Source organism: Chlamydomonas reinhardtii, chromosome 2, assembly GCF_000002595.2.
Source record: "Chlamydomonas reinhardtii strain CC-503 cw92 mt+ chromosome 2, whole genome shotgun sequence".
Classification (NCBI taxonomy): Eukaryota; Viridiplantae; Chlorophyta; class Chlorophyceae; order Chlamydomonadales; family Chlamydomonadaceae; genus Chlamydomonas; species Chlamydomonas reinhardtii.
In genome coordinates, this window is record NC_057005.1 from 1,843,113 (window position 1) to 1,868,256 (window position 25,144).

The 25,144-nt window shown below is 61.6% G+C and overlaps 7 protein-coding genes across 7 annotated transcripts; 3 read left to right on the forward strand and 4 right to left on the reverse strand.

Annotated features, from left to right (window-relative positions):
• Window positions 1-1,329: 1,329 nt before the first annotated feature.
• On the reverse strand, window positions 1,330-3,508 carry CHLRE_02g087250v5 (uncharacterized protein). Its single transcript, XM_001701889.2, has 4 exons — window positions 3,192-3,508; window positions 2,842-2,920; window positions 2,553-2,734; window positions 1,330-2,341 (listed from the first exon to the last, which is right to left on the reverse strand). Exons 1-4 carry the CDS (start codon window positions 3,354-3,356, stop codon window positions 2,267-2,269), a joined length of 501 nt encoding a protein of 166 aa, XP_001701941.1. The 5' UTR covers window positions 3,357-3,508; the 3' UTR covers window positions 1,330-2,266.
• A 112-nt stretch (window positions 3,509-3,620) lies between these two features.
• Window positions 3,621-7,933, forward strand: CHLRE_02g087300v5 (uncharacterized protein). The gene is made up of 11 exons (XM_043059356.1): window positions 3,621-4,037; window positions 4,237-4,330; window positions 4,519-4,561; window positions 4,791-4,886; window positions 5,230-5,333; window positions 5,490-5,535; window positions 5,714-5,833; window positions 6,043-6,130; window positions 6,261-6,371; window positions 6,532-6,653; window positions 6,856-7,933. The coding sequence occupies exons 1-11, from the start codon at window positions 3,953-3,955 to the stop codon at window positions 6,943-6,945; spliced, it is 999 nt and encodes a 332-aa protein (XP_042926990.1). The 5' UTR covers window positions 3,621-3,952; the 3' UTR covers window positions 6,946-7,933.
• A 47-nt stretch (window positions 7,934-7,980) lies between these two features.
• Window positions 7,981-10,342, forward strand: CHLRE_02g087324v5 (uncharacterized protein). Its single transcript, XM_043059357.1, has 5 exons — window positions 7,981-8,175; window positions 8,324-8,845; window positions 9,037-9,238; window positions 9,431-9,555; window positions 9,737-10,342. The coding sequence occupies exons 2-5, from the start codon at window positions 8,812-8,814 to the stop codon at window positions 9,835-9,837; spliced, it is 462 nt and encodes a 153-aa protein (XP_042926991.1). The 5' UTR covers window positions 7,981-8,175; window positions 8,324-8,811; the 3' UTR covers window positions 9,838-10,342.
• Window positions 10,343-11,780: 1,438 nt separating this feature from the next.
• On the forward strand, window positions 11,781-15,582 carry CHLRE_02g087350v5 (uncharacterized protein). Its single transcript, XM_043059358.1, has 3 exons — window positions 11,781-12,083; window positions 12,184-12,277; window positions 12,425-15,582. The coding sequence occupies exons 1-3, from the start codon at window positions 11,988-11,990 to the stop codon at window positions 14,500-14,502; spliced, it is 2,268 nt and encodes a 755-aa protein (XP_042926992.1). The 5' UTR covers window positions 11,781-11,987; the 3' UTR covers window positions 14,503-15,582.
• A 72-nt stretch (window positions 15,583-15,654) lies between these two features.
• Window positions 15,655-18,660, reverse strand: CHLRE_02g087400v5 (uncharacterized protein). Its single transcript, XM_043059359.1, has 3 exons — window positions 18,449-18,660; window positions 18,164-18,206; window positions 15,655-18,008 (listed from the first exon to the last, which is right to left on the reverse strand). Exons 1-3 carry the CDS (start codon window positions 18,509-18,511, stop codon window positions 16,588-16,590), a joined length of 1,527 nt encoding a protein of 508 aa, XP_042926993.1. The 5' UTR covers window positions 18,512-18,660; the 3' UTR covers window positions 15,655-16,587.
• Window positions 18,661-18,718: 58 nt separating this feature from the next.
• CHLRE_02g087450v5 (uncharacterized protein) lies at window positions 18,719-23,330 on the reverse strand. The gene is made up of 11 exons (XM_001701891.2): window positions 23,006-23,330; window positions 22,690-22,896; window positions 22,314-22,389; window positions 21,950-22,055; window positions 21,530-21,618; window positions 21,225-21,317; window positions 20,959-21,060; window positions 20,521-20,670; window positions 20,017-20,097; window positions 19,564-19,650; window positions 18,719-19,348 (listed from the first exon to the last, which is right to left on the reverse strand). Exons 1-11 carry the CDS (start codon window positions 23,041-23,043, stop codon window positions 19,286-19,288), a joined length of 1,092 nt encoding a protein of 363 aa, XP_001701943.2. The 5' UTR covers window positions 23,044-23,330; the 3' UTR covers window positions 18,719-19,285.
• A 93-nt stretch (window positions 23,331-23,423) lies between these two features.
• On the reverse strand, window positions 23,424-25,099 carry CHLRE_02g087500v5 (uncharacterized protein). The gene is made up of 3 exons (XM_001701892.2): window positions 24,891-25,099; window positions 24,647-24,701; window positions 23,424-24,423 (listed from the first exon to the last, which is right to left on the reverse strand). Exons 1-3 carry the CDS (start codon window positions 24,945-24,947, stop codon window positions 24,155-24,157), a joined length of 381 nt encoding a protein of 126 aa, XP_001701944.1. The 5' UTR covers window positions 24,948-25,099; the 3' UTR covers window positions 23,424-24,154.
• Window positions 25,100-25,144: the final 45 nt, after the last annotated feature.

Sequence of the window (25,144 nt, forward strand, 5' to 3'; positions counted from 1 at the left end):
ACCCGGGCCGACGGCAGCTTCGCTCGCGCCGCCAACCCGGCCATAACCACACGCTGCCGACCAAAGTCCAGGGCAGACATAGCAGCGAGACACACCACATCCCACACAGGTGGCGCAAGCCCCGCAGGCGGGCGCACTAACCACAACTCCTCACGAGAGAAGGCACTTAGAGCCTCCTCCGGCATGAAGCCCATAGCCATCCCCATACTTTCCCGCAGTGACAGCGCAACAGTGCAGTCCCAAAACCAGTGACGCCGGTCCCCATCCTGCATGTCCACCCCACACGCCCAACACGGGTCAACAGTAACGCCTCGCGCCCGCTCGCTAGCATGCCGTGGAAACGCCCAGCAAGCGTTGGCGGCCACACGCCACAGCGCTTCCTTATGATGATTCTCCCATTTCAGCGACCACAAGCGGGCCAAGGTGCACACGAAGGCCCCCGCCGCCAGGGCAGCCCCCACCCCCGACACACCCGCATCGCACACATACTGCAAATGCTTAGCCTTCAGGGCGGCTAACTGTGGAGCCATTTGTAGCACGGTCCCCGCCTTCACCGTATAGGCAGTGAGCAGGATGGGCGGCCCCCCGCACTGCAACCATCCGAGTCCCCGCACCACCCGTTGCACCGACGCCGCCGTAGCACTCACGACGTCGGCCACCGGGAGCGGCAGCGCGGCGGCAGGCCCCCGAGCCAGCTGGGCCGCACGCGCGGCGGCAGCCCAGCCAGCGGGAAGAAGGGCCGCCGCCGTTCAATTATGGGGTTTAAGTTGTCGCGACGCATCGCAGCCTAGTTATCGACGTGCGTTGCGGAACCAATGCGTACGTAGACCAGAGCGGAAGGCGGAGTGGGCTTGCAGGCGGCACGAGAGCGGGCAGTCAGTAGCGCAAGGTGCGAATTCACATGTTACCTCGTAACCGACGGTAAACGCCGTGGACGGCCGGGCCCATGGCTGGCTGACGGAAGGAGGCTGCTGTATGGGGATGGCTGGGCTGGACGACGGCGGCCGGGCTGGCGTTGGGACTACCAGAAAATATGCGCCCGAACCCATATGCGCCCGAACCCAACCTGTGCCCGAACCCAAAATATGCGCCCGAACCCAACCAACGAGAACACCAGCACCACCGGTGCCCAGCACGACATGTACCATATGGGAGGGAGGGAGGGACAGGAGGTGTGATGCACTGCAGCGTAGAAGCTATGGCGCTAGGCGCGAGGCAAGCAACGCCAACCCCAAAACAACCTCGAGGACATGGTGCGCAAGCCGGGCTGCGGGCTGTGGCTGCGGGCTGCGTGGGGTGGCTGAACGAAGAACACTAGGTACAGAGAAGTGATGAATGCGGTTAAATGAGCAAGTGCGCCGGGTGGCCGAGGAAGTAACAACAGCGCGTGGCTCAACCCGGTCGCATTGCGGTCGGCATGGGCGTGTGCGGTGCATGCCGTGCGACACGAGGAAGCCACAAGCAGCAAACACAACCGAAGCCTCCAAAGTGCGGCAAGGGACGCAAACAAACGCAAACAACGAGGCAAGGGACGCAAACAGCAAGCAGGTGACGGATGCGGACTAGTTGTGGGCCAGTCCCCTCCTGCCCCGGCCGCAATGGCCGTCTTCAACAGCTGCGTGCCCTAAGCTTTGGGCCGCAACGACTGTCCCGAACGTCCCCCGTGTACCCCTGAACGCGCACAGCCCCCCCATTGACGTTCCATTGCCGCAACGCCTGTCGCGCTGTTATCCCGTCAAAGGCAGTAGTAACCGACGTCGTGCTCTTGCCTTCTCCAATACGCATTTTAGTTCTTCACTTACACGCTGCGTGCTGATGTTCCTGACTGACTGACCAGTTGGTCCTGATTATTGCCTTAGCAGCAGAGGGTACACCCTCCGCCATTCGGCTCATATGCGTACTGTATACACTTACACACCAAGTGCATACATGAGACAGAGAGCATTCAAGGCACTCAGCCATTTACATGCGAGACAGCGGGAGTAGGCGCCCTAGGACCGAAATCCGATGCCGGAAGCCCGGACTCGGGAACTCTCAAGGTGGTCCGCAACATCAGCCCGCATAAGCCATTGAGGTGCCTCACCCAGTCAAGGTGCCCTTCCATTCCCCAAAGTGAAGTCAGGCACACAACATCAACAACGTCAAAATTTCAAGCCGTGACTACCAGTGGCTGTGAGTACTGGCTCGCGTGTGTACATCCGCATGACAACTTGCGTGACACGCACCCTCGGCCGCGGCTGTGGCGCTGTCCTCCTGCCTATCCCATTTAAACGCCGGGCAGCTTGGTGCTTGGCGAGGTTTTGCACTTAAAGATTGCCTTGGGAAGCAGCTTCGCCTCGTCCTGTAGCAGCAGCAACGTGAGGGTACATGGGTGTCAGTGCCGTATGAGCCGGGGCCAAGGTCGGGGCATCCTCCGCTGTGACAAGGCCTGCAAGTTCCTGTGGCCCTTGCATGCTTTCATCCGTGCCGCCCGCTGGGGCCTGCGGCCGCGTGTGTGCTCGTACAGCACCTCTCGGATAAAACCCCAGGCGCCGTGTGAAACCCGTACGCACCGGCGTGTAGCAGCCGCCTCCCACAGCGGCACTGGTGCACCAGACGCAGGAGGGAGCTATGCACGTAGCCTCAGCCTTGCCGTCACACGTGCCCTGGACCGCCACCTCAGTCTGCTGCTGCTCCTTTGCTACCACAACAGCCTCAGAGCCGTTCAGGGGCTTGTCACACTCGATGCCCCACTCTGCGATGCGTGCGCGACGTGCGTTAGGAAAGCGGAAGGGGAGCGACAGCAGCATCAGCATCCACGCCTTTACAACACAACGGTGAAGGCCTGCCACCCTGACTTACTCTTGGGAAGCAGCTTGGCGGCGGAAATCGGGTAGCAACCAGTGCCGAGCTTGGAGTCTGGCTTGATGCACCAGACACACTGGCACAGCGTGGGCGCGGGTAGTTCAGTGCCAGGACAGGGGGAAACGGGGGGCGTGACACGCACAAGTGCACAGAAAATGCATATGCCGGGACTTAACTCATATGTCAAATCAATATCAACAAGGGGCAGTCTCGGGCCCAATGGAAAGGCTGTACTATGTCCCTTGTGCCATTGCCCACGCTCAGCCCCACGTCGCCCTTGGCAGCCCGTGCCTTTGGCGGTCTTCCCGCACCCCATGAGCCATATTCCATAGCTGTCATTGACTCACATCCGAGAGCAGGTCACAGTCGATAGCCGTCTTCTGTTTGACGCAGGTGAAAGGCGACGCGCGGACCGGGGCGTCCAGCGATGCGGATTGAGGCTTGACGCGGGCAGCTTCACCCGACGTCACAGCCAGCAGCACCACGAAGGCAGCGACTAGCATTGTGCGCATTGTGCTTGGTTATGGGCTGCCGTTTGGTGGTGAAGTCCCGCAGTCACGCGCTTGACACACAATGAATGGAACGCCGGAACAGCGAATATTGTAGTCAACTGGTTTGTATCCTGTTACTCGACGTCTCTGTGTGCAAATGTAAAGGAATAATCTATGGTTTGTTTTCGCGTGCAGGACGTCGCTGCGGACATCGAACCGATCATGGCGAAACGCATGCAGACAGTCTCGCGGCCGCGATTGTTTTAATTGAGACGTGCATGCATCAGTATCATCCGGGGCATCAATTACTGTACTAGACGGTTGCTCAAAGAGAGGGGCTGGGCGTGCACGAGGGGTTTCGCAGCACGTTTGGTCACGTCAGCCTCGGCTATAACCCTATGAAATACACACCGCAGCAATATAATTATAGCACTACGGTGCTGGGCCCATCTGCCTGCCCCCGTGCCAGCACAGAGCCACTGGCCCTTGCCACCACATTACTTCCCGCCACAAGCACCCGTATGCTTGGCGCCGCAGGCGGCTTTTGCGGCCGTCGATCCGTGGCTCAGGCTGTCCACGTTTCCAGTCGTTGCGTGTCCCGGCCACAGTTAGCGCACATGGCAAGTGCGTCTGCCCAGTTGCACCAAGCGCCGCCAGGCGCGCCCTCTGTCGCGGGCCCGGGGCAAGTGCTCCTACACTGCAGTAAGCGCAGGGGCGTCTAAGCGTAAATTGTGCATGCGCCAGGAATTTGTGGAGGGCCGCACGTTTGAGTACGTTTAGTTGCTGGTACCTCCAAACTATGGGCATGCCGGAACACATCCGCTTGCTCTTCTCTGAAGCGCGTTAGCGCGCGTCAACCCTGACGGTATACGGTGTGTCCTTCCCTGCCTTTCTCATAAAGATTGGCTCAATAAGCAGCTCTGGTTCGACCAACTCACGGCCGCGGGGATGCCGGTCGCCTGGCCTGAAGACATCCGTGACTGGTCATCTATACAGTGAGTCTGGCAGTACGGTAATGCCACACGAGCTTGATAGTTCTGCGGCTGCTTGCGTGCCATGAAGTGTCACTGTGCAATTGCCAAATGCACAAAGGGAGAAATTATGTGTTGTGGTGGCAGAAGCTCTACCGGTGTTGCGTTTACGGCTATCCGTGTCATCCCCGGTAAGCTGTGATTGTGCACAGGTACGCGGTGGGCTGGAATTTCACCCCCGAGGTCCTGGCCAAGGTGGGCAGGCGCTTTGAAGTGGCCCACACACGCTGACCAGGGCCCAGTTTGCATTGCCTGCTACATCCTTGGATCAGCAACTGTGCTAGGGACCATGTGGGAAAGGGATAGATAGGAGACGTGCGCACACACAGCTCAGCTGCACGCGGGAGCACCTGACCAACACTACGTTAGTCTCGTCCTTGCCCCAGTGCCCACGCGGGCCCACCCGCACACTTTACCGCCGCAGATGCCGGGGCTCCGCGCCATTGCGTCACTGGGCGCGGGCGTGGACCACGCCATGCGTCCGGGGCTCATCCCGCCCGGAGTGGAAATCCTGCGCATTGTGAGTTGAGTGTTTCGAGTGCGGGGGAAAAGGAGAGGCGTTGTGCCTGTGCTGCTGCTGCTGGCATTTTGCTGCAGCATACTAGCCGTGCATCAGCAGCGCGGGACAGCGGTAGGGGTTCCAGCTTCGCTGCCTCCGCAGCAGCTTTGCAGGCACGCCTTCCGCCGCGTGTGTTGGATGGGGCCGGCTTGGTGTGGACGCCGATCTGGGTCGACTTGGTGTCGACACCAAGCCCGCCCGGTCTAGCTTACAGATCGGCGTCCGCACGAAGCCCGCCCGGTCGCGCCTGCCACAAGTCCCAACCGCTTACACGCGTGTATGTTCAACCATTCCGCCGCGACAGGTTGACCCGCTCATGGCTCAGCGCATGGCCACCTGGGTCATGTGGGCCGTGGTCAACTTCCAACGCAAGATGGATTTGTACGCCCGCGCCCAGGCCGAGCGGAGGTATGCATTGGGCAGCTGGGGTTGTTGGCAGAAGATGGCATGCGCGCCGGTTTCACAAGGGCGGCCTGAGGCTTTGCCACCCTCTTGGCGCTCCAACTGAAACAGCAGTAACTCATTGCTGTGCACCCGTGTGTGTGTGTGTGTGTGTGTGTGCAGATGGGATAAGACCATTGAGAACCTGAAGCCATGGGACAATGGCGAGGTGCGACTACGGCGCCGAAATGTGAAGCTGAGGCTTCATGTCTTCTGGTTGTTTGCAACCTGTAGCTTTCCCTGCATGTCGCCTGGATGGGCTGCGGCCTTGCCGTGCTGTCTTGGCCTTATTAGAGCGCACCGTGTTAGAAGATGGTTATTCGGCGGCTGCGCACCTGACCTGGCAGGTGCGAGTGGGCATCATGGGCTATGGTGTCATGGGCCAGGCGGCGGCCGGGCTGCTGCGCGCCGCGGGATACGACGTGGCAGCTTGGGCGCGCAGCCCACATGACAGCGCCGACATCAAGGTGTGTGTGTGGCGACCTCCACGGGCGACCTGCCGACCTCTTTGCTCGGTGTTGATTTAGGAGCGAACGGGCACCACATGTCACACTGGTCACCAAAATGGTGCCAAAACAACACCCACTCGCTCACACGGCCTTCGCGTGACACCTAGCTTGCTCGCAACCAAAGCCACCACATCGGCCACGAGCGACACGCAGCCCGGTTGCCACAGGTGTTCTCGGGTCGTGAGTCGTTGCGCAGCTTTGTGGAGCGCACCGACGTGCTGGTGTGCCTGCTGCCGCTCACGGCCGAGACCGAAGGTGCGCGGCCACGTGCCACTGGCCTGTGTCACTTGCGCAGCTTCGCACAGCAACCCACACCATTTCTCCAACCTCATCCATGTCATTGATTATTCATTGCCGCCACCGCTTGGCGCGAGTGCCACCGCAGGCATCATCAGCGCCCAGCTGCTAACCTGGCTGCCGCGTGGCGCCGGGGTCGTCAACGCAGCACGTGGCAAACACCTGGATGAGGCAGCGCTGTTGGCGGCCATTGACTCGGGTGCGCAAACGACGTGGATTGTGTAGTGTGCCCTGATTAGCGACGCTCGACATTGCGCTTGGGTTGTGCCTTGCAAGGCCTTGGGTTGGCATGTTGTCACGTTTGAGAAGCAGGCGCGGGTCCCTCGCAAAACGCTCGTCACGCTCCCGGTTTACTGCAGGCCACGTGGCGGGTGCCGTGTTGGACGTGTTTGCGACCGAGCCCCTGCCGGCGGACTCGCCGCTGTGGGCGCATCCCAAAATACGCATCACGCCGCACGTGTCCTCGATTACGGACGTGCCGGTGAGCCCACTCTTGTTGGCTCGGCCTGTGCGTGGGCATGTCTTAGCTCTTATCCAGCGCGGCCGGCCTCTGCTGCAGTGTCCCTTCCGCCCGCAGACAGGAGCTAGCACAGCTGTGCGCTGGCGGGCCTGCGCGTGCGCCGTGCTACCGATGCCGTAATGACTTTCGGTGTGCAATTGTGCATGCAAATGTCCACCCGCAGAACGCCGTCGCACAGATCACCGAGAACTATCAGCGCCTGGTTGCCGGGGAGCCACTGCTGCGGGTCGCGAACAAGTCAGTCGGGTATTAGGTTTGAGGGTGAGGGCGTGGGCATGAGTGGACATTGCTACGGAGGGGTGCCCCTGTTGCCACAAGCATCCCAGCTCTTGATGTGGGGCCCAGTGTGACGTCAGCGGCCGACGTGTGCCCGCGTAATAATATGCGTGGCGAGTGTAGGGTAAAAAATAGTATCATGTATGTTCTGGGACGCCTGCGCCTGCGCATACATGGGCACCACCCACGTTAGCGCCCGACGATGGGGCGCTGGCACTGCGGCCTGCATCGGGTTGGGCCCAGGCCTTCAGGTTTGAGGAGTGGGTTGTAATAAGTAAAGCGGCGCTGCCGGGGCGGGCGGTGGTAGGGGCCCAGACGCCTGTGGCGGGTACCAACCGACGAAACCCCCGCAACATTGCGCACCCCGCTCCAGCACCTCTGACCCCCGACGTATGCGAGTAAGACATCCACGGTCGAAGGGGCAAGTGCCTTTTTTCCAGGCCCTTGCGCGTTGTCAAACGGCTGGCGGTGTCTAGGTAGCGGTCCGCGGTGGGGCTGACAGGGCATGCGTAACGGCATGACAAGTACGGTAGTGCGGCTGTTGACAACTGTGCCGCGTCTGGCTGCGGTTGGCTCTGCTGTGGCATCTCGATTGCTAGGCACCTGGTATGGCTATGTGCCTGTGGAAACCGACCCGGCTATGTCCGGGCGATGAGGTAGTTCGGCCTCAGACTGTGGAGGGGCTCAGCCCCTTTTTCCCGTGACCGGAACACTTGTGTCAGGCCCTTACGTGCAGCCTGTCGGGGCTGACATACTTCGCATCTGCCACGCTGCTGTCGAGCGAGGCCCTCTCTTTGCAGGCTGGGTTCGATGTCTGTTTATATGAACCATGATTGAGCAAGGGTGTCTGCGGAGCATGACTAAGTCCATTCCTCGTTCATGAACTGCAAATCCCATTCAGTCGGTGAACTGACTTCGAAAGCGGCATTCACACTACTGCTCAGTAATAACTGTCAGACGGTGCAGTCAATTGGCTTCGGGCCAGCTACACCAGCAAACCAGCAAAGCGATTCTCACAGCCCCTCGTTCCGTGGCCGTCCAATGGAAGCTGTTCTATGTCGTGAGCTGGTAGAGAAGGGCCTTGGCGAGGATGACCTGCGGCTCCTGCGAGACGCGGGGTATGTTAACCGAGAGCGATTGAATTTGGCATCGCGCGAGGGTCTGCGCGAGGCAAAGCTTTTGCCCGCCGTCGTGGATATCATCAAGAGTAAGTAGCACTGCATGGCCCGCAATCAGCGGTGGCAGGGTGACCGGCGGGGCACGGACGGGGCACAGCGGACGCCTGTATGAACGCAGTCTTGGAGGTTCGGCGAATAAGGGTCTTTTCTTGAACTTCTGATGTCTACGTGCCACAGACCCTGGCCCTGGCTCCGGCACCGGCTCGCGCACCAGCACCGGCCCCTCGCACCCAACGACAGCGCAGCTCAGTTGCAGCTCTCAGCGCCGCCGCCGCCGCCGCCACCGACCGGCGCCATCCTGCCTGTTTATGAGGTGTTCGCAAACGACTCCAAAGAGTTCCTGGGCACCCTCACAATCATCAGCGCCGACGGGATCGCCGCTACGGCGCGGCACGTGGTGGTGTGGGGCGACGGCCGCATGCATCCGCGGCGGCTGTTTGTTGGGGACGGCGACGTGCAGGCGCGCCACCTGGCCAGCTTTCCCGTGGTTGACGTGAACCTGCTTCGGCTGCTACGGACGACGGCCGGGCTGCTCGGCGTTGGTTCTGGCGACAGCGGGGGTGCTGTTGGTGGCCGCAGCAGCAGCAGCAGCAGCACAGGGTTCAAGCGGCGCGGCGCCCACCGCTGCTGGCGGCGTGACGGGGGCAGCGGCTCCGTTCCCGCACATGGAGATCGCCCCGGACGAGTCCTTTACGCCCGGTGCGTCGTGACTGCGCGTGACGTGGCGTGGGTAGCAAGAGCGTTCGGGCCCCGCCGCCACCCACCTCGTGCGGCAACTACTGTACACCGGCCCACCAGACTACCCGCGCACGCACTACAGCTTTTACCTGCCGTGAATGAAATGTGAACCTGCGTGAGAATGCACTCGCCACTCACATGCCGGCCTTCAGGTGTCCAGCTGACCGTGTACAGCTATCCGGCGATGGCGGTACGGCATAACCTCTTCAGATCCGGCCCGGCAGTGACCCATGGGCTGTTATCATCTTTCTCGCCGGGCCAACTGGTGGGCCTGGCCGACTACGCCGGGTTCCCAGGCTCCTCGGGCGGTGCCGTGACGTGCAGTGACAAGTTCATCGGCATCCATATTGAAGCGTGAGTGCCTGGGGCCGGGGCCAACAAGACGTACAAGGAGTTCTTGCACCAAGCTGCTGCGCTGCAATAGCACTGCACTGCATGCGCTGCTATGATTGCCGTCGCGGGCGCAATGCCCGGACCGGTCAGCCCATTTGTCTGTGCTCTTAACACGGGCGCCCTTCCACCTACTCCTGGGTAATGACCCCGCAGCATTTCGCACGACAGCAGTATTGGCGATACGACGCAGCCGCCGCCGGCCAACAGCTTCATCGCTGCCCCTCCCATCCCCGCTGCTTCCACCGCCGCACCGGCGGCACCTTCGGCGCAGGAGCTGGGTGAGGCGGTTGAGGTGATGTGGTGAGGTGACACATCCAGTGGTGCCTTCAGCGCTCTGACTCTGACTGACTCTCTCCCTCTCTCTCACCCTCTACCTGGATCTATATGCGACTCGCGTGCTGAGCCAATCCCCGCCCTCCCGGATATCGTCTCTGGAATCATCGCATCCCGCCGCCGCAGAGCGGCCAGGCGCGGGTGGTGCCGGCCCGGGAGCTGGCGACCGCGCTGGCGGCGCCGGCGAGGCGCCTGCCTGCTGGCAAAAGGCTGCGGCCATGCGATGATTCCAGAGACGATATCCGGGAGGGCGGGGATTGGCTCAGCACGCGAGTCGCATATAGATCCAGGTAGAGGGTGAGAGAGAGGGAGAGAGTCAGTCAGAGTTAGAGCGCTGAAGGCATCACTGGACGTGTGGCGAGAGACAACTACTAGGGACGCGGGTATGTCTGGTCCTCTCCCAGTCTTCGGCTTGTGGGATGGTTGCTGTCCGTGAGGTCTTGCGGCAAGGTCTGGGCGCTGAGTCCCGTTTCGCATGATTGCTGGCCAACACGGGGCGCTTACAAAGGCTGGACAACCAACCGAGGGGCAAGCGTGGGGCTGCAAGCGCTGCTGTTGCTCGGCCAGGCGGAAGGTGTACGCTTGGCTAGAGCTTCCGTTAGGTATGGGACACCAAGGCTACTAAGGCAAAGTGGCGCTTATATTGTTGCGCACGAGTTGACAAAGTCTATTGACGTAGCTTGCCCTTGTACGGCCGGCGGAGTTGGGTTGATAATGTAATGAGCCCGGCTGTTCAAGCCTGTCCATGCTACAGTCGTACTGAAAGGCTGCCTCTCGTAGGTGTCAAACCGTGTGGCAACAGCCAGCCACGCGCGCTCGACTGCAGCCCCCAGCACAGCTTCCCAGCCGTCCGTCCGTGCAAATACAAGCTCCCAAGCGCGCAGCCACCCAGCTCGCGTCAACCACCATGCTGGCCATGGCCGTCCCGCCCTGGCACGCAGCTTCCCAGCCGGCTGCTCTTACAACTGCCAGCTCCCACTCGCTCAACTGCCCAACTACCGGCCCGACTCCTGTACGGCTGAGGGGGCTGGGGGTGCCGTCAGGGGTCGTATCTTGTTTTGGGGGTAATGTCTAGCTCCAGACAAAAACGGCCGGGTGGCCGCCGTCTTTTGTCTGGGCACATGGCGGTTCGGCATCGTTAGCCACCTGCGCAATCATGCCCACCTAGTCCCACCCCCCCTCTGGAAACTCAGTAACTTCAGAATCGCCGAACTCGAACCAACCCCCCCATACACGTTCTTGGGGGCTTCTCCATAGGAATTGAGACAAAACCCGCCCCAAACCCGGGCCAACAAAGTCTCGCCCCAGACATTAGCCCCCGGGAGGAATGTCTAGGAAACGGCCAAAATGGACAATTAATGTCTGGAGACATTAAGATAGGAGCCCTGGGTGCCGTGTACAAGTTAGTCGGGCGTTAGTCGGAGCTGTCCTAGGACATACATTATACTATTATTTTACCCTACCGGTGCCGCCTGCAAGCCCACTCCGCCTTCCGCTCTGGTCTACGTACGCATTAGTTCCGCAACACTCGTCAATTACTGGTGAGCTTTAGGAGTATGTCCCGTGTCACTCCCGTCCCGCGCGACGTGGCGTGCTGTCACCACGTGGCGTGCTGTCACGTGTTTGGCCTACGGACAAAGCAGATCAGTAGAGCAGGTGCACGTGTGCGCCAAGCCAAGGCAAGGGTGAGCAAAGGACGTGATTTGTGCCGTGGCCCCAGTACGCCGCATGCACGTACGTCTTGGCTTTGGAGAGGGCGAGAGCTTTTGGTGCTATCATAAGGGCACACTCCATGGGGGCAGATGTCTGAATTTAGTGTGGGGGTTGGCGACCCGGAGCCCAGAGGTGGCAGGCACCCTAGCACTGGAACCTCCGGTTGCCGGTGGTCGCTCGAGGGTTCGAGCCGTGGACTGCAGTGGACAGCGTGCCCTCCCCTGCTGCCCATCAATCCGGCATTGCGAGTCCCCTTTGCAAGGACGTTCAGATGCATGGTGAATCAAGGGTCTCATGTAAACCCCGGATGCACCACATTGCTCAGGCCTGAGCCCTAGACTGAACGTGCCAACGAAGCTGCATGACATTCGTGCATGATGCATGACTGTCGCATTCGAAAGCCCGAAGCTGCGTAGCAGTCAACCCTACATTAAGCAATTCATGTCCACAGTAGATACTATGAACGCATGCGATGACAGATGCGACAAGTTGACCTCCTCAGTTTCTTTCCAGCCCCATAATTCCTGTCTACGTTTTCAATTCGAGGTCACCTTCGCAGTTACAGCTGCAAACTCTTATTGGTTATCTGATCATGTTTAGCACTAGAGATATTAGCGAGGGAGAGTTTTACAGAGAGTTTTAGGATTGCGGACCGTGCGGCAAAATGGGCTCATGTCTTTCGTCACCGGAGCAGGGAAAGCATCAATTAGTTAGTAAAGCTAGTGCTGTTCCAGAGCCCGGAGGCGAGGTCACTGTCAAGGTAAGTCGAGTCGATTGGTTTCTCTACCCTCAGCGTGCACATGACACGCAAGGGCTCCTTGGCATTTCTAAGTGCTCTACATGTATGTTGGTCTGGACAGGCGTACACGACGGGCTCCGCAGCAGTCGGGCATGGGCTGACAGCATCGACCAAGTCCCAGCCTTTCCCTGTGCCGGGGGGCGTCCTGTACACCGGTGGGTTGACAAGAGTACGAGAGAGGCGACTGCGTTTCCCCACCAAGAGCGCATAGTGTGAGGAAGCCAGTGCACTGCACCAACAGGCGCCCACACTCCTCGCCCTACTGTTTGACGTCGTTGTCCGTGTGGCGTGTCTTTATGCAGGCAATGGCAGCCGTGCTTCGCCAGAAGCTCGTGTGCACCAAGCAGCGGCTCCTCAGCAGGGAGGTGCTGCCGAGGACGCGCCCGCACTTTCTTCAGCGGTGCCGAACGCTGCAATGGAAGGGCCTCCCTCCACAGGCTCTCTCAAACCGCACTGTGCCCAGGCATCGCCATCAGCGGACGCCCCAGATCCTAACACAGCAGGCGCAGCCTCTTCCTTCCCGCGCGTGGCGTCCTCATCCCGCCGCCAGGGACCAAACGTGCCGCGGCAGCGCGGCTCAAGCACCTTACGGCGTGGCGGCGGCGCCGCCAGCCGTCGCAGTCCAAACGCGGGCACAGGTGACGGAGTAGCCCTGCCGCTGACGGCGGCGCAGATGAGCGATGCCGTGGAGGACATAGCGGGCGCGCTTCCTCCTCCTCCAATAGTCTTGGACAGTGCTGCCGGAGACAGCGCATCTTCAACGCCCACGGTGCGCAGCCGCAATGCCAGCTACACAGTGGGAGCGGCTGAAGGCGCGGCGGCCGGCGGCCCGAAGCCGCCGCTGGGAAGCGGCCTGTCGCGGCTCGGGTTCGGGGGCCCGACGGCGGCCACGGCGGCTGCAGCGGCGCTGAGTGACACCGGCCCGGGGTCGGGAACGGGGATGGGGTCAGGGGCGGCCGTGGAGGCAGGGCTCGGTAGCGGCGCCGCCAGCACCAGGGACGCCGGAGGCAACCGCGGCGGTGGGCCCGAGGGCGCGTCTGGCGGCGAGGAGAGTGACGCGGTGTCGGACCTAGCTGGCGCACGGCAGTACCGGCTGGGCGATCGCATCAGCGGCCGCGGCCCACCACCTGCCGACACGCCGCTGCCGACCAGCACCAGCGCGCCGCTACCGCCGAATGGCGGGCCGGCCCCAGGACTGCCGCTGTCAACATCCATGCCGCATGGGCCCCGAGCGCCCGGGCTGCTGCAGCCTGTCTCATCGGGGGCTCCGCCGCTGCCGCCAATGCAGCGCGACGCCTCCGCGTTTCGCTTCGACCCGGCACTCCTGGCCTCCCTGCGCCTGGCGCCCTCGGCCTCGGTCACAAACAGCATCACACACGTGGACGGCATCGGCCAGCCCGCCGAGCCGGGCGCGGCCGCTCCTGCTGACCACCCCAGGCCCGGCGCTGCACACCACCTGTCCTTCACGCAACACGCCGGCCGGCCCCAGGGCCATCCCAGCGGCGCCGTGACTTGCAGCGAGGACACGGACACGGACGGCCGGCCCTCTGGGTCGGGGCCGTCCTACACAGGCCCGGCTGGCGCCGGGCCGCGCAAGGCCAGCTTCACCAGCCACCCGCAGCCGGGGCCCAACTCGGGGCGGCGGCGTGGCGTGGAGGGGCCGCAGGCGCGGCCGGGCAGCGGCGCTCATCCGCTGGAGGCGGTGGCGACGGCCGCCGCCAACCAGGTGGCGGCGCTGCTGCAGCACCCGCTGCCGTCCATACCCAGCGGCGGGCTGGCGCCTGGCGCGGAGGACCCCGGCATCCAGACGCTGCTGTCGCTGGGGCTGGTGAACGCGGCTGCCTACCGCAGGGCACGGCAGCGCGCCTCAGAGGCCGGCGGCCCTGGCGCAGGCAACGCGGGGCCCGGCGGCGGCACCGGTAGTGGCGGCGGGGGCGGCGGGGGCACGGGCAGTGGGCCGCAGCACTTTGCGTACCAGCAGCAGGCGATGGCGCAGATGCAGGGCGGCTCGCCGCGCTCTGGCGTGCCGGGGCGCAAGATGCGGCGCAGTTCGTGTACAGAAGCGTATGGGCCGTATGCGCACCCGCAGGGCTATGGCTATGGTGGCCCCCAGAGCAGGCAGCTGCAGCTCCTCGGCACCATGCCTCGGGCGGAGGGGGGCAACAGCCCCGGCGCCAGGTCGCACCTGAATGCGGATGCCGCGTTCGGCATGGTCCGGCGGACGGCTAGCGTGGCAGTCCCCAAGGATGCGCAGGCGTCAATTACAGCAGCGGCAGCAGCAGCAGCAGCGGCTGTGGCGGCGGCGGCGGACGCACAGGGCGGAGGTGGCAACTCGAGCAGGGGCCAGCAGCGGCGGACGTCTTACGGCTGGGCGGGATAGTGTCTGGCGGACTGGCGCCCCCTGGTGTTGGGGGTACTGCACGTGGGTACTTGGGGGCTGAGGCATGGCTCTAGTGTGTTTGTATAGGCCAGGCAGTCGTGTAGGGGTTGCAGGTTGAGGATGATGACTTGTTCGGTGTGGCCAGCGGTGTCCTTTGGGGTTGCGCAGTGCACGTGTGGATGTGTACATGAGCCCGAGGTGACTTGCATGTCATAAACCCGGCTGCTGTAGAGCTCTTGCATCTCAAACTGACGACATTGCTGACCATGTTTTGTATATAAAGCTGGAGAGATCGTTACACAATGTGCATGTGTTGCTGACTGCGGAGGCATATCAGCAGTGGCAGATACTGAGGGTTGACACTCGTGCCGCAGCACCGTCGGCACTGAATTTAATGCTTTGCGGTGGCAGCGTAGTAGAGAAGCATTGCCGCCGATTGGCCCGCATGCAGTATAATTCAACAATGGCACGGAGAAACAGTAGAGTGCACGTGTGCTCGGGAAGTTAGGTGAAGCCGTGTGGCACTCAGGCTGGACCGCCATGCGCAAGGAGGGGTGCCACTCAGGTGTACAGGCGCCGATGGCCTGACCCGTCACACTAGCTAGGCTGTACAAGCGAATTCCGTGTAGTGGGTAGCTGCCATGCACCGTCCTGGGCGGTTGTCTCTTCGGGGTGCGCGTGCGCAAATTCGTTCCGCGTCACCGGTGGGCTGCCGCTGTGGTATGAGCACCCTTGTAGAAATGTAACGCGGGTTGACTAAGCCCTGCTGTCCACCACTCCACCAGCCCACAGGAAAGGTGCCGCCATGTCGTTCTGACATCAGAACCTTGCCAGATCTGCTGGTAAGGTGGAGGTGCATGCACGCTTGCGCGGTAGGCTGGCGGGCTATGTAAGGGTTCTGGTACGGCAGTCTGGCGGACCACAGACCGCACGGGTTGCCGACTTGCGGCCATGCAGGCATGCACGTTCGCCTGGGGCTGCACGTGTGACATGTGCGTGCACGTGAGAGCGGCACCTACCGACGCCCTATAGATTCGCATGTGGGCTGTACGGCAATGACTGTGCATCCACTTAACATCTGGGCTCTCTGAGAACGCATGCATACTTCAAGGCGTAGGCAACCTCCCAAGCCGACACTGGGTAGCGGCAGAGAAGCCTTCGAGATGGATTCTGTCCAAAGCTGAGTTCGACTGGCTTCCGAGGAACCCACATGCTTGAAACTCCCCACGACCCCACCCACCCACCCACCCATACTACATGCAAGCCGCAACCGCGTCTCTGTGCCTTCTTACTGGCTTACCCTCATGATCGCAACACCAAGTCCCTAGCCTTAAGCCATTGCATGCTCCGACCATGTCAGCCATGTGTAACTCTAGGTAAGATGCGCACACTGTTGCTATCAGTACTGCCCCACAGACAACACCAAATCCCACGCATTGCCACCCACACGACACGCCGCTCCAGACCTGGGGTCGCGCAGTCTCCATTAACCAGCGGCTGTCGTACACGTACGAGCACACCCAGTCTGGTTGTGAAATTCATCAGGGTCGTGCATGGATTAGGTACGCTAAGCCCCGCGAACACGCATAATAAACTGCAGGTCCCTGCCCTTGAACCCATTCCGCCACCGTGTACTCCCGTACTGGAGTGGTGTGACTGTCCAAGTGTCATGCTCCGGCAAGCTTGCGTCTGGCGCGGTTCCCCAAACGCCCCCAATCCCACCGATTGCGCCCGCACGTGCCCGGTCGCAGGCCGGCTACGGTTCCATATGAGTTGGCCCTGTCGTGGAGTCGCCAAGTTCTGTATACCCCCCCACGCTTCTGCAGTTCTGCTCCGGTCAAGCCGTCCAAAATTTAAGGTATGCGCGTCAGGCACATGCCTACCAGATGGAGGATGTTGCCAACCCCCAACTGTCACCACAAGCGAGCCTATCACGCCCCACAGCCTCTGCTCAACCTGCGCGCATGCGCACTGCGCAGCATGGCACCTGACACTGCCACCCCAACCCATTCCGTTCCTGCTCACGCAATAGTACGCCTCCTTGCATCGAAACTGAGCACGCGCGAGCATCATCAGACCCCGTCATCAAATGACCAGGCCGCTCTTCGCGTTGCGGACCTTCGCTAGAACACTATCGGCCTTGCCACGCAGCTGCGCATCCTCCACCGACATGCGCCGCTGCCGCCCGCCGCCAGGCGTGCGGCGGTGGTGGCTGTGGCGATCACTCTCCGACTCGTCCTCGTGATGGTGACCGTGGCGGTCATGATGGCCGTGGTGGCCATGCCTCTCGTGGTGGGCATGCCGCTCGTGATGGCCGTCGTGGGGGCTGTGCTTGCCTTGGCTCTGCTGGTCGTGATGGCCGTCGAAGCCATGGTGGGGGCTATGGCTGCGCCCGTGCCCGTGACCGTGGCTGTACCCGAGGCTGTTGTGTCGCTCCATGCTGCGGGCCTGGTGGCCGTGCCTGCCATCGTGCTCGCTGTGGCCGTCGCGGTGGCCATGCTTGCTGAAGTGATCCTCGTGGCCGTGGCCGTTGTCGTGGCTTTGGCTGTGGCCGTGACCGTGGCCGTGACCGTGAGTGGCCTGGCCTTCCATGCTCCGCCGAGAGTGGTGGTGGCCGTGCTTGCTGTGCAGCTCTAGCAGCTCGGGGTCAGGGCTGTGATTGCGGCCGTTGTCGTGGTGCTGGCCGTGGTGGCTGCTGTGGTAGCCGTGCTTTGCATGGTGGCCGTGGTGCTCGGAATGGTGCCCCTCAGAGTCAGAGGCGGCGCTGGGATGGCGGCGCAATTTCTCCATGTGCGCCGCCGCCATGTTGACACGCCCGGTCGCAAGCAGCACCGCCGCCGTCGCATCCATGCCGCCGGCGCCGGCGCCTGCGGCTGCGATGGCGCCCGCGGCTTGACCGTGGCCGCTTGCCGAGAGGCTGTGGTGGGGTTGTTGATGCAGCTCGCCGCGACTGCTGGAGTGGCCCAGCCGCTGCTGCTGCTGGCCGCTGGTCTGGTGGTGCAGGCTGCGAGAGCTGCTGGTGTGGTGGTGCAGGCTGCGAGAGCTGCTGGTGTGGTGGTGCAGGTTGGGCGACGCGCCGCTGTTGTCGCCGCCGTCGGCCTTGGGCGGGCCGCGGTTGGCAGCGCCGTTGGCTGAGGTGGCATTGGCGGCGTAGGAGCTGTCACCATTGTTGTCCGCGCGTTGCTTGCGAGGTGAGGCATCGCCGGCGGGATGCCCGCTGCTGCAGTGCGTGGCGCAACCAGCAGAGCCGGTGTCAGCAGCGTCGGCGGCCCCGGCGGCGGCGCCGGACCCGCTGCGCTTCACAGCCAGTGCCGACAGAGCCTTCATGTCACTGCCTTTTGGGCTGGAGAGGGTTCTGCCACGGTCGGATATGTAGCTGGGCGCGTTGGCGGCAAACGGGGTCGTGTCACTGCCGAGCGGCGCTGACAGATGGGTGACAAGGCGCTCACGCGTCTCTGACTTCCCAGGCGAGCTGGTCCGGGCCGCGCGCGCATCTTTAAAAGCGCCTGCAAGAGCAATGGGACGGAGGAACGGGGTTAAGTGAAGGGGAGAGAAGCACACGTTATCATGCAGGCGGCGAGACCCTAGGGCCAGGCACTGCGAAACCTCGCGCTGCTGCGAAGTGTGACTGCACATGCAGGAACTTGCGCTCGACGCTCACCTTGCGAAGCAGACGGCGCGCCATGTGTGGAAGATGATTGTTTCTGTACAGGCAAGTGGGAGCGCGAATGCGTGCGTTACGTCGGCGACGTCAGTACCCGATCCCTTTAGCTGGCATACCCTACCCCCGCGCTACCTCTGTTTACGGTTTATGCAGCATGCCAAGATAGTGCAGAGGTGCCGCATGCGCGTGACAGCGAGATAAATGGACTTTACCCGGCCAGCCCGCCTTACAGAGAGCGCCAACCCATGATGCAGCGACACTGCATAAGAAATGCAGACTCACGTGTTTGTATTTCGTGGTAGGGTCGGACCGCTGAGGCCCGCCGAAGCAGGAGAAGATGCCCATAGTTAATGGAGTCAGTTCGGCTTCTGCACGCGAACGGTACTGCAGCAATCACACTACAGCTTATAATGAAATTATGCGCGTGCAACGTATACAGACTTTACAGGCGAGCTGGTATCGCCTACGAGCGCGAGCACAAGTTGGGTTGAGAATGATGCGGGTTTATTTCCTCGTAACGCGTGCCTAAGTCGCGAATTGGGACGCCATTTATCGCGGTGTCTGTAGAATTAACACAGCTATGGCATCGTGCTAAGCGAGGCCACATGGTGGGCGTCGCGAGCCGGGCGCCCCACAGGCCATTGGCGAGCAGTGATGTTTCCAGGCGAGTGCACCGTTAGGAGCAGGAGTAGCAGTGCACAACCGAGCAGACGAGCTTGTACGGAGCTACGGAACGCCCTTCACCGGCCCAATGAAGTTCCGTCACGTCAGGTCACGTCCCCCCTCGTCCCCCAAGACCTACCAAGACCCACGGTATCAAAACACATGAGCCCCTTGCATTTGCGGGAGCACCAATCCACGACAACTTCTGGCCCAACGAGCAAACAGCCAGTGCTCAACAAGGGTGGTGGCAGGCTACAAAGGCAGCGTATGCCGTCGCCTACGCGGTGAACATCAATGTACGGTACCGTCGCACCTCACGCCACAAGCACAACCACACACACGGGCAAAGTCGCTCTTGTCTCTCGCTTCCTCTCCTCTCTGACAACCCCTCTTTAGCTGTGCAAGCAGCATCTAAGCTTCTCGGAGTCCTCGCTACAGTCCTAACACTCCTGCGCTTCACTCAGGCTGCTTGCCCACCACGCCGAAGAGGCCCAGCAGTTCGAACAGACCCACCACCACCTGTGAGATTGGGGATGCAGCGCAATGCATGTCGTAAATTGCAAACGGAAGCGGTCAAACGATGTCCGAGTCCAGGCTTGCATTCAATCACATCAACTAGGTGGCGTGCATTGACAGCCCGGGCAGTGCGGGGCGGTTGACAAAATCAGATGTGGTTGGGTAGGACCTCAAGTGCCAACCAACATGCCCCGTCGGCCGTCGGCCCGCCCGCTCACCTCCACAACGATGAGCCAGATGACGATCCACTCCAGGCGCACGCTGTGGTAGTTGTTCTGGTGATCTCGGAGCATGTCCAGCATTTCCTAGATTGGCAAGTTATGAGGTGTTGCATGGCAGCACGACAAGACGTAAAAAAAGGGAGGATCCGGTGTGCATACGGGTCCGGGTTGCGCGGGGGGAGGCCCAGGCGCCACGCCACGCCATGCAGGGCACCCGCTGACGCACAGCCGTCCAGACAAACACGTGGTGCAGGGCGCGAATGCGAGCAACGAAAAGTATACCGTGGATCGCTCCCGCAACCCCATCGCCACCACCCGCAACCAGCAGCACCCCCACGCGGCCCCCATCCACAGGCCCAGCCCTTTCACAAATCCCACACACGTACACACACACACGCACGCACACACACAAACACACACGCCCCGCCCGGCCCCCCACCCGCACTGCACCTGCAGCACTGCGAAGCGGCTGTTGAGCAGCTCCACGCGGCTGTCCAGCTCCAGGTACTCGGTCACACGCGTGTACAGCGCCTGGGGGCGTGTGAGGGTGTGTCACAAAACCACATTGGGAGAGCCCAAACACCGTGCGTGCAGAATACGCACCGTGTGTACGCACGTGTGTAAATGTGTGTGAGGCACGGCCATGAGGCGCACGGAGGTGAGGGCAGGCAGGAAGGCGGAGCGGGAGGCGAAACGACAGTGGGGAGCGACTTGGGCTATGCCTGGGGGCGTGTCCGGGGTCCACTGCACCACTCAAACCTCGCCAACCCCTCCCTCTCTCCCTCTCCCTTCCACACACACACTGGGGCAACATCGCCCACCGCAGAGCTCGGTAACCGGCGTAGGTATTGGTCCGTAACTGCGCACGCGTGTTTGGCGGCTTTGTTCCGTTTGTTTTGTGTTTAACACACACACACACACCTGTACACAACGTGTACACACACACACGCGCACCTGGAAGGAGTCGGGCGCGTGCCAGAAGAACTCGGGTGTGCCCAGCACACTGCCCAGCAGGTTGACGGCGCTCTTCTGCAGGAACACCTTGCCGATGAGCTTGGCGATGTCGAGGCCGCTGATGGCCACCTCGCCGTGCTCCGCCAGCGCCTGTGGCGTTTGGCCGTTTGGGTGTCGGGATGTCGCGAGAGGAGGTCGCGGGGTGTTGCTTTACGTGACCTGTGGGTGAGGCCTGCGCTGTATGCACACAGTGTAAACCCCTTCTCCCTTATGCTTCCAGAACACACACGATGCACACATTGACACAGTGTCGACCCTTTCCCTCTGTGCTCTCTCACACGCACACACACACACACACACACACACACACACACACACACACACACACACACACACACACACACACACACACACGCATACACACACACACACACACACCTCAGGCAAGTTCTTGGTCTCCAGCACAATGTCGGTGACGCGCTTCTCGTACACCGACAGCTTCGTGGATTGAGCCAGCGCGTAGCTGATGGCCAGCTTCATCTGTGTGAGCGGCAGTGTGCGCCGAGTGCGCGTGTTTATGGCAACACGTATGTCAGAGTATGCACGTGTGCTCACGCCCAGGGGCTGCGCGCTGTCAGCCACCGCACTCCCCCACCACATTCGAACCCCTCGTCTTCCCTCCACCCCAGCACACAGTCACGCACCTTGTAGTCCTGCGCGTACCGCCGGTGCAGCGTGACGGTGTCATTCTGCACGTGCTGCTGCTTCTCGTGGCCGAAGCAAAACTGGAACTCGTCCTGCGCGTGCAATACATTTGGATGTTGAGGGCGGCATCAGAACATGCTCCAGTACAGCGACGAGAGCGGCTTTAGCCCGTGCACCAGCATGTCGTGATGCGCACACAACATGCAATACACACAGTCCATGCACCCCACGCACCCGTCGTTACACTCACTGCCCGCCCATCGGCCACCCCGTGAGCAAACACGCACACACGCTGCCCACTCACCACCTCGGTCCACTGCTCCGGCAGCGGCGTCTCCATGCACTGCGTGGCAATGCCGCGCACGATGGTCATCTCCTGCGCCTTGGTCATGCCTGTGCGGCCATGCCGTGGCGTGCAGGGCCCTGCATTATTGTACTGCACTCGTGCCTACTCATGTGTTGCGCGTGCAGCAGACAGGCTGCCGCGTCCGCACATCAAGTACAAGCCAGGCGGCCGGGCGGGCACGCGGAGGCAGCTGACCGCTGACAGGCCACAGCCCAACTCAACATGTCACCGTCGTGCCAGCAGCTGCGCACGAGCCCTGTGTGTTTTGCACTTTTGCTGCCCCTCGTTATGCAAGCACCCCTGCTGTTGTTATCAACGCAAATGGAATGAGGCCTGCCAACACCCGTCGCCGCGTCAGCACCTGCCCCACGCACGCACCCCAGGTGGCAACCACGCCGTAGTCGAAGAAGAACACGTCTCCTCCCGGCCGCCCGTCCGCGCCCTTGATGTACTCCACATAGAACACGTCGGGGAAGGAGCGCACCTACGCCAGCAGAATGAGATTGTGCATGCGAGCTTGTGTGTGCGTGTGTATGTGTGTGCGTGTGTGTGATTGATGGCGGCAAGGTGCCTGTGCTGTGCGGTGCGCAGGCGACCACCGTTCTGAACGTGTGTGGGCGGCAGCGCAAAGTGAAGGCATGTAAGCAACGCATGTGGGGGCGCCGCCCTGTGGGTGGCCACACCGCTGTGCTGGGGCGCCGTGTCTATCGCCGTACCGCGATGTCACGCCAGTGCCCCCTACCGTGCCGGGCGGGTAGGTGAGTTTGAGCAGCTCCTCCAGCTTCTTGCGGTCAAAGCTCTCGGCCACGCAGTAGAACCTGGCGTGCGCGTGATTGCGTGCGTGCGTGTCAGAAGAGCCAACCCGACCAACCCAGGCTGGTCGCCGCCCAGGTCTCAAGCAGAAAGGAGCCGCACGCGGCCAAGTACCCCATCCACTACATGCGGGCTGGCCTAGTGCATCCACCCACATTGTGATCGCTGGTCCCCGCGCGTGCAGTCCAACCAGCCCCCCCCATTACGTCTTGCATGGACGGCTGTCCCCCCACTCTCTCCTCCTTGCTGGAGCTGGCGAATACGTGCCCTCGCCCCTGCCCGTGCCCCCGCCCCTGCTGCCTCACGTGATTCGGCCGCGCCAGGCGCTGTCCATTGCAATGTCCCGTGGCAGGTCCTCAAACAGCCGATGCCCCCCAGACACCGACAGCGAGCCCGCTAGCGCGCCCAGCTCGCCGTCCTCCGGCGATGGAATGGGCAGCACTGGCTCGGCCGGCTCCTCCACAAGCGGCAGCGAGTCATCCTCCTCCTCGGGCAGCGCCACAAACTTGTCTCTGAAATGGTGCGTTCGAAGAGAGGTGCGGAGGTGATGGTGGTGGGCAACGGTGAGCGGGCTGTTGTTTGGGGGTTCGGGTTGAGATTATGTGACCCGTCACAACTTACCGCTGGCGTCCGGGGCCGCCTAGAGCACTGACACCCATCGGTGCGCCGGGGCGGGGCCGAGTGCCGGAGGGGAAGCGCACACGTTCGCGGACCGGCGACGTCGGGCCGCCGATGCGCCGTCCATGTGGCCCCGCTATGAGTGCAGGATGTTCTCGCGGTATTGTGCCTGCAGCGCCAGACCTGCCCGCCTGATGGGCGAGGAGTGGGGCTTGAAAGCCGGGCGGCCCATACTGGTCTCGCTTGCGCCCGTGCATAGCTTGATTATGAATGAGATAGTGGCGTTCAGTTCGTGTTTCACATTCGCTTTTGAGGCATTGTCGGAAAGGTCACTATTTTGCGATGAAAGTTCCGAAAGGGAGTTTCCTGAAGCTTTCAAACACGTATGTCTACCCTACACCGTCTCTGTTGCATATAGGGCATGTAGGTTTTCTTACAGGGGAGCGCACTTGTAAGCCTTGTGTGCGCGGCATGAGCATCACGCCCCGGCACGCCGCCGGGCACGCCGTCTCAAATTCCCGCGGGTTCCGCACTCCTCTCTCTTGGCCATGCAGCGGTGCTGCTAGGGCGGTTCCGATCACTCACGATCACAACAACAGGCAGAAGTGCAATATCGATGTCTGAGCAGTGCAGCACGCACCAAGCACCTCTGGCTGCCCGCAGCCCGCGCAACATCTCGCACCTGGTTGTGTCTATGCCCCGCCAACCGAAGCACGAACACAGGCCACATATCTATTTGTCTAATGTACTATGATGCCGAATGTCACAATTCCACATTATTCATGTTTCCGTCAATCCACGAACGCTGCCGTATGAGTCATGCCCACCCCATTCCGCGACGCACGTCAATAACCTAACCGCGCCCCAAGCACCTCAGCCAGCGCGACCGTCGCTGCCGACACGCAGCGGTTGCAGTACCACACACCTTCAATGGAACCAGAACCTATTTGATCCGCTTAGGAAAGGACCTTGGGAAAGACATGACCTTACCAACCAGAGTGCTTGCGCAAGAATAATTGGCTTGCACAAGACACTCCACCAGTGCTGCATGCGCTGACTGTGCAAACCGTCCCACAACGTGTAAACCTTCGACAGTATCCGCTCGCATATGCCCCCAAACCCTCTTCTGATACCACCCTCGTACTAACCAGCTCAAACTACCGCTGCAGATGACGACCCTGATGCGCCCGCTGATTTCCGATGCGCCGTCAGCACATTGCTGGTGTTTGCTTGGAAGGCTGCTTTCTCCTCACGCCGCTCCCGAGCCTTCTCCGCCTTGCGCGCCTTCTTCAAGTGCCGCTCTGATAGCTGTTGGGAGAGGTGGGGGTAAACGGCGGCGGGGTCCACGGCTCCGGCCGAGGCATGAATTGCGCCCTCACCCACCGGCTGCGGAAGTCCTGCCACCCGGGCTGTCCTTGCCGCTGCAAGCCGCAACAGACAGGAAGGTTGGCAGGGTGGTAACGAAGATTAGGTTGAGACTTGAAAGGAAGGTCAGTCCAGAGGGCACCTGAAACGGTGCACCAAGGGGCTGGGAGGAAGGCGGCCCCCCAGCCGTGCGCCTGCGTGGTCCTCGGCCCGTGCCCCCCGCCCCTACCGGCCTACACATTTGCGCAGGGGCGCGCGCGCTGAGGCTTTGAAACTCACCCTTCTCTGAGTTCCACGAGCGCGTATACCATTTCGTGTTAGCTTGCGTACTGAGCTGTGGCACAGGCAAGCAAGGGCAACACAGGAAGTGAGACGAGGGGCATGTGATATGACAATTCTGGGCCAACGCTGTAGCGCACACCCTCGCCTCAGAGATACAAATCGATTATGCCTAGTCATTACATGCATTGAGCTCCACATGATCGAGAGTTGTCTGTACGTGGTAAACAACACGTTCGCTTACCGATGGCTTCAGCGCTGTGCGCGAGCTCTCGCCGGCAAACCCGAAGCACGCAAACATGTTATCGACTGGCGGAGCGTGCAGCGGAGTCAAGGTGCGACGATGGACGCAACGGGGAAAATGCACGCGCTTTGCCGCCTGTTGCTGCTCGGTGGCTTCACCTGCGCACTGCTTGAGCTCTCGCTGGAGTCTTTGTTGTATTTAGCTTTAAGAGTTACTCGAAATGCGAGACTGGAACCGAGCAACACAGGGCAATT

Excerpts from the sequence above, each read along its gene's own strand:
- CHLRE_02g087250v5 (XM_001701889.2), bottom strand. The coding sequence starts at position 3,356 with ATGCGCACAATGCTAGTCGCTGCCTTCGTGGTGCTGCTGGCTGTGACG. Across the intron at positions 2,921-3,191 it reads ACTGTGACCTGCTCTCGGAT|TGTGTCTGGTGCATCAAGCC; the intron begins GTGAGTCAATGA and ends ACGCTGTGCCAG. Across the intron at positions 2,342-2,552 it reads GAGGCGGCTGCTACACGCCG|GACGAGGCGAAGCTGCTTCC; the intron begins GTGCGTACGGGT and ends CTGCTGCTACAG.
- CHLRE_02g087300v5 (XM_043059356.1), top strand. The coding sequence starts at position 3,953 with ATGGCAAGTGCGTCTGCCCAGTTGCACCAAGCGCCGCCAGGCGCGCCC. Across the intron at positions 5,334-5,489 it reads CGCGCCCAGGCCGAGCGGAG|ATGGGATAAGACCATTGAGA; the intron begins GTATGCATTGGG and ends GTGTGTGTGCAG. Across the intron at positions 5,536-5,713 it reads AGCCATGGGACAATGGCGAG|GTGCGAGTGGGCATCATGGG; the intron begins GTGCGACTACGG and ends CTGACCTGGCAG.
- CHLRE_02g087324v5 (XM_043059357.1), top strand. The coding sequence starts at position 8,812 with ATGGAGATCGCCCCGGACGAGTCCTTTACGCCCG. Across the intron at positions 8,846-9,036 it reads GGACGAGTCCTTTACGCCCG|GTGTCCAGCTGACCGTGTAC; the intron begins GTGCGTCGTGAC and ends GCCGGCCTTCAG. Across the intron at positions 9,556-9,736 it reads ACCTTCGGCGCAGGAGCTGG|AGCGGCCAGGCGCGGGTGGT; the intron begins GTGAGGCGGTTG and ends CCGCCGCCGCAG.
- CHLRE_02g087350v5 (XM_043059358.1), top strand. The coding sequence starts at position 11,988 with ATGGGCTCATGTCTTTCGTCACCGGAGCAGGGAAAGCATCAATTAGTT. Across the intron at positions 12,084-12,183 it reads GAGGCGAGGTCACTGTCAAG|GCGTACACGACGGGCTCCGC; the intron begins GTAAGTCGAGTC and ends TGGTCTGGACAG. Across the intron at positions 12,278-12,424 it reads GGGGGGCGTCCTGTACACCG|GCAATGGCAGCCGTGCTTCG; the intron begins GTGGGTTGACAA and ends GTCTTTATGCAG.
- CHLRE_02g087400v5 (XM_043059359.1), bottom strand. The coding sequence starts at position 18,511 with ATGGGCATCTTCTCCTGCTTCGGCGGGCCTCAGCGGTCCGACCCTACC. Across the intron at positions 18,207-18,448 it reads CTACCACGAAATACAAACAC|AAACAATCATCTTCCACACA; the intron begins GTGAGTCTGCAT and ends TTGCCTGTACAG. Across the intron at positions 18,009-18,163 it reads CGCGCCGTCTGCTTCGCAAG|GCGCTTTTAAAGATGCGCGC; the intron begins GTGAGCGTCGAG and ends TTGCTCTTGCAG.
- CHLRE_02g087450v5 (XM_001701891.2), bottom strand. The coding sequence starts at position 23,043 with ATGGGTGTCAGTGCTCTAGGCGGCCCCGGACGCCAGCG. Across the intron at positions 22,897-23,005 it reads GGCGGCCCCGGACGCCAGCG|AGACAAGTTTGTGGCGCTGC; the intron begins GTAAGTTGTGAC and ends GCACCATTTCAG. Across the intron at positions 21,318-21,529 it reads CGGAGCAGTGGACCGAGGTG|GACGAGTTCCAGTTTTGCTT; the intron begins GTGAGTGGGCAG and ends TTGCACGCGCAG.
- CHLRE_02g087500v5 (XM_001701892.2), bottom strand. The coding sequence starts at position 24,947 with ATGTTTGCGTGCTTCGGGTTTGCCGGCGAGAGCTCGCGCACAGCGCTG. Across the intron at positions 24,702-24,890 it reads GCACAGCGCTGAAGCCATCG|CTCAGTACGCAAGCTAACAC; the intron begins GTAAGCGAACGT and ends CCTGTGCCACAG. Across the intron at positions 24,424-24,646 it reads CTCGTGGAACTCAGAGAAGG|CGGCAAGGACAGCCCGGGTG; the intron begins GTGAGTTTCAAA and ends TGCGGCTTGCAG.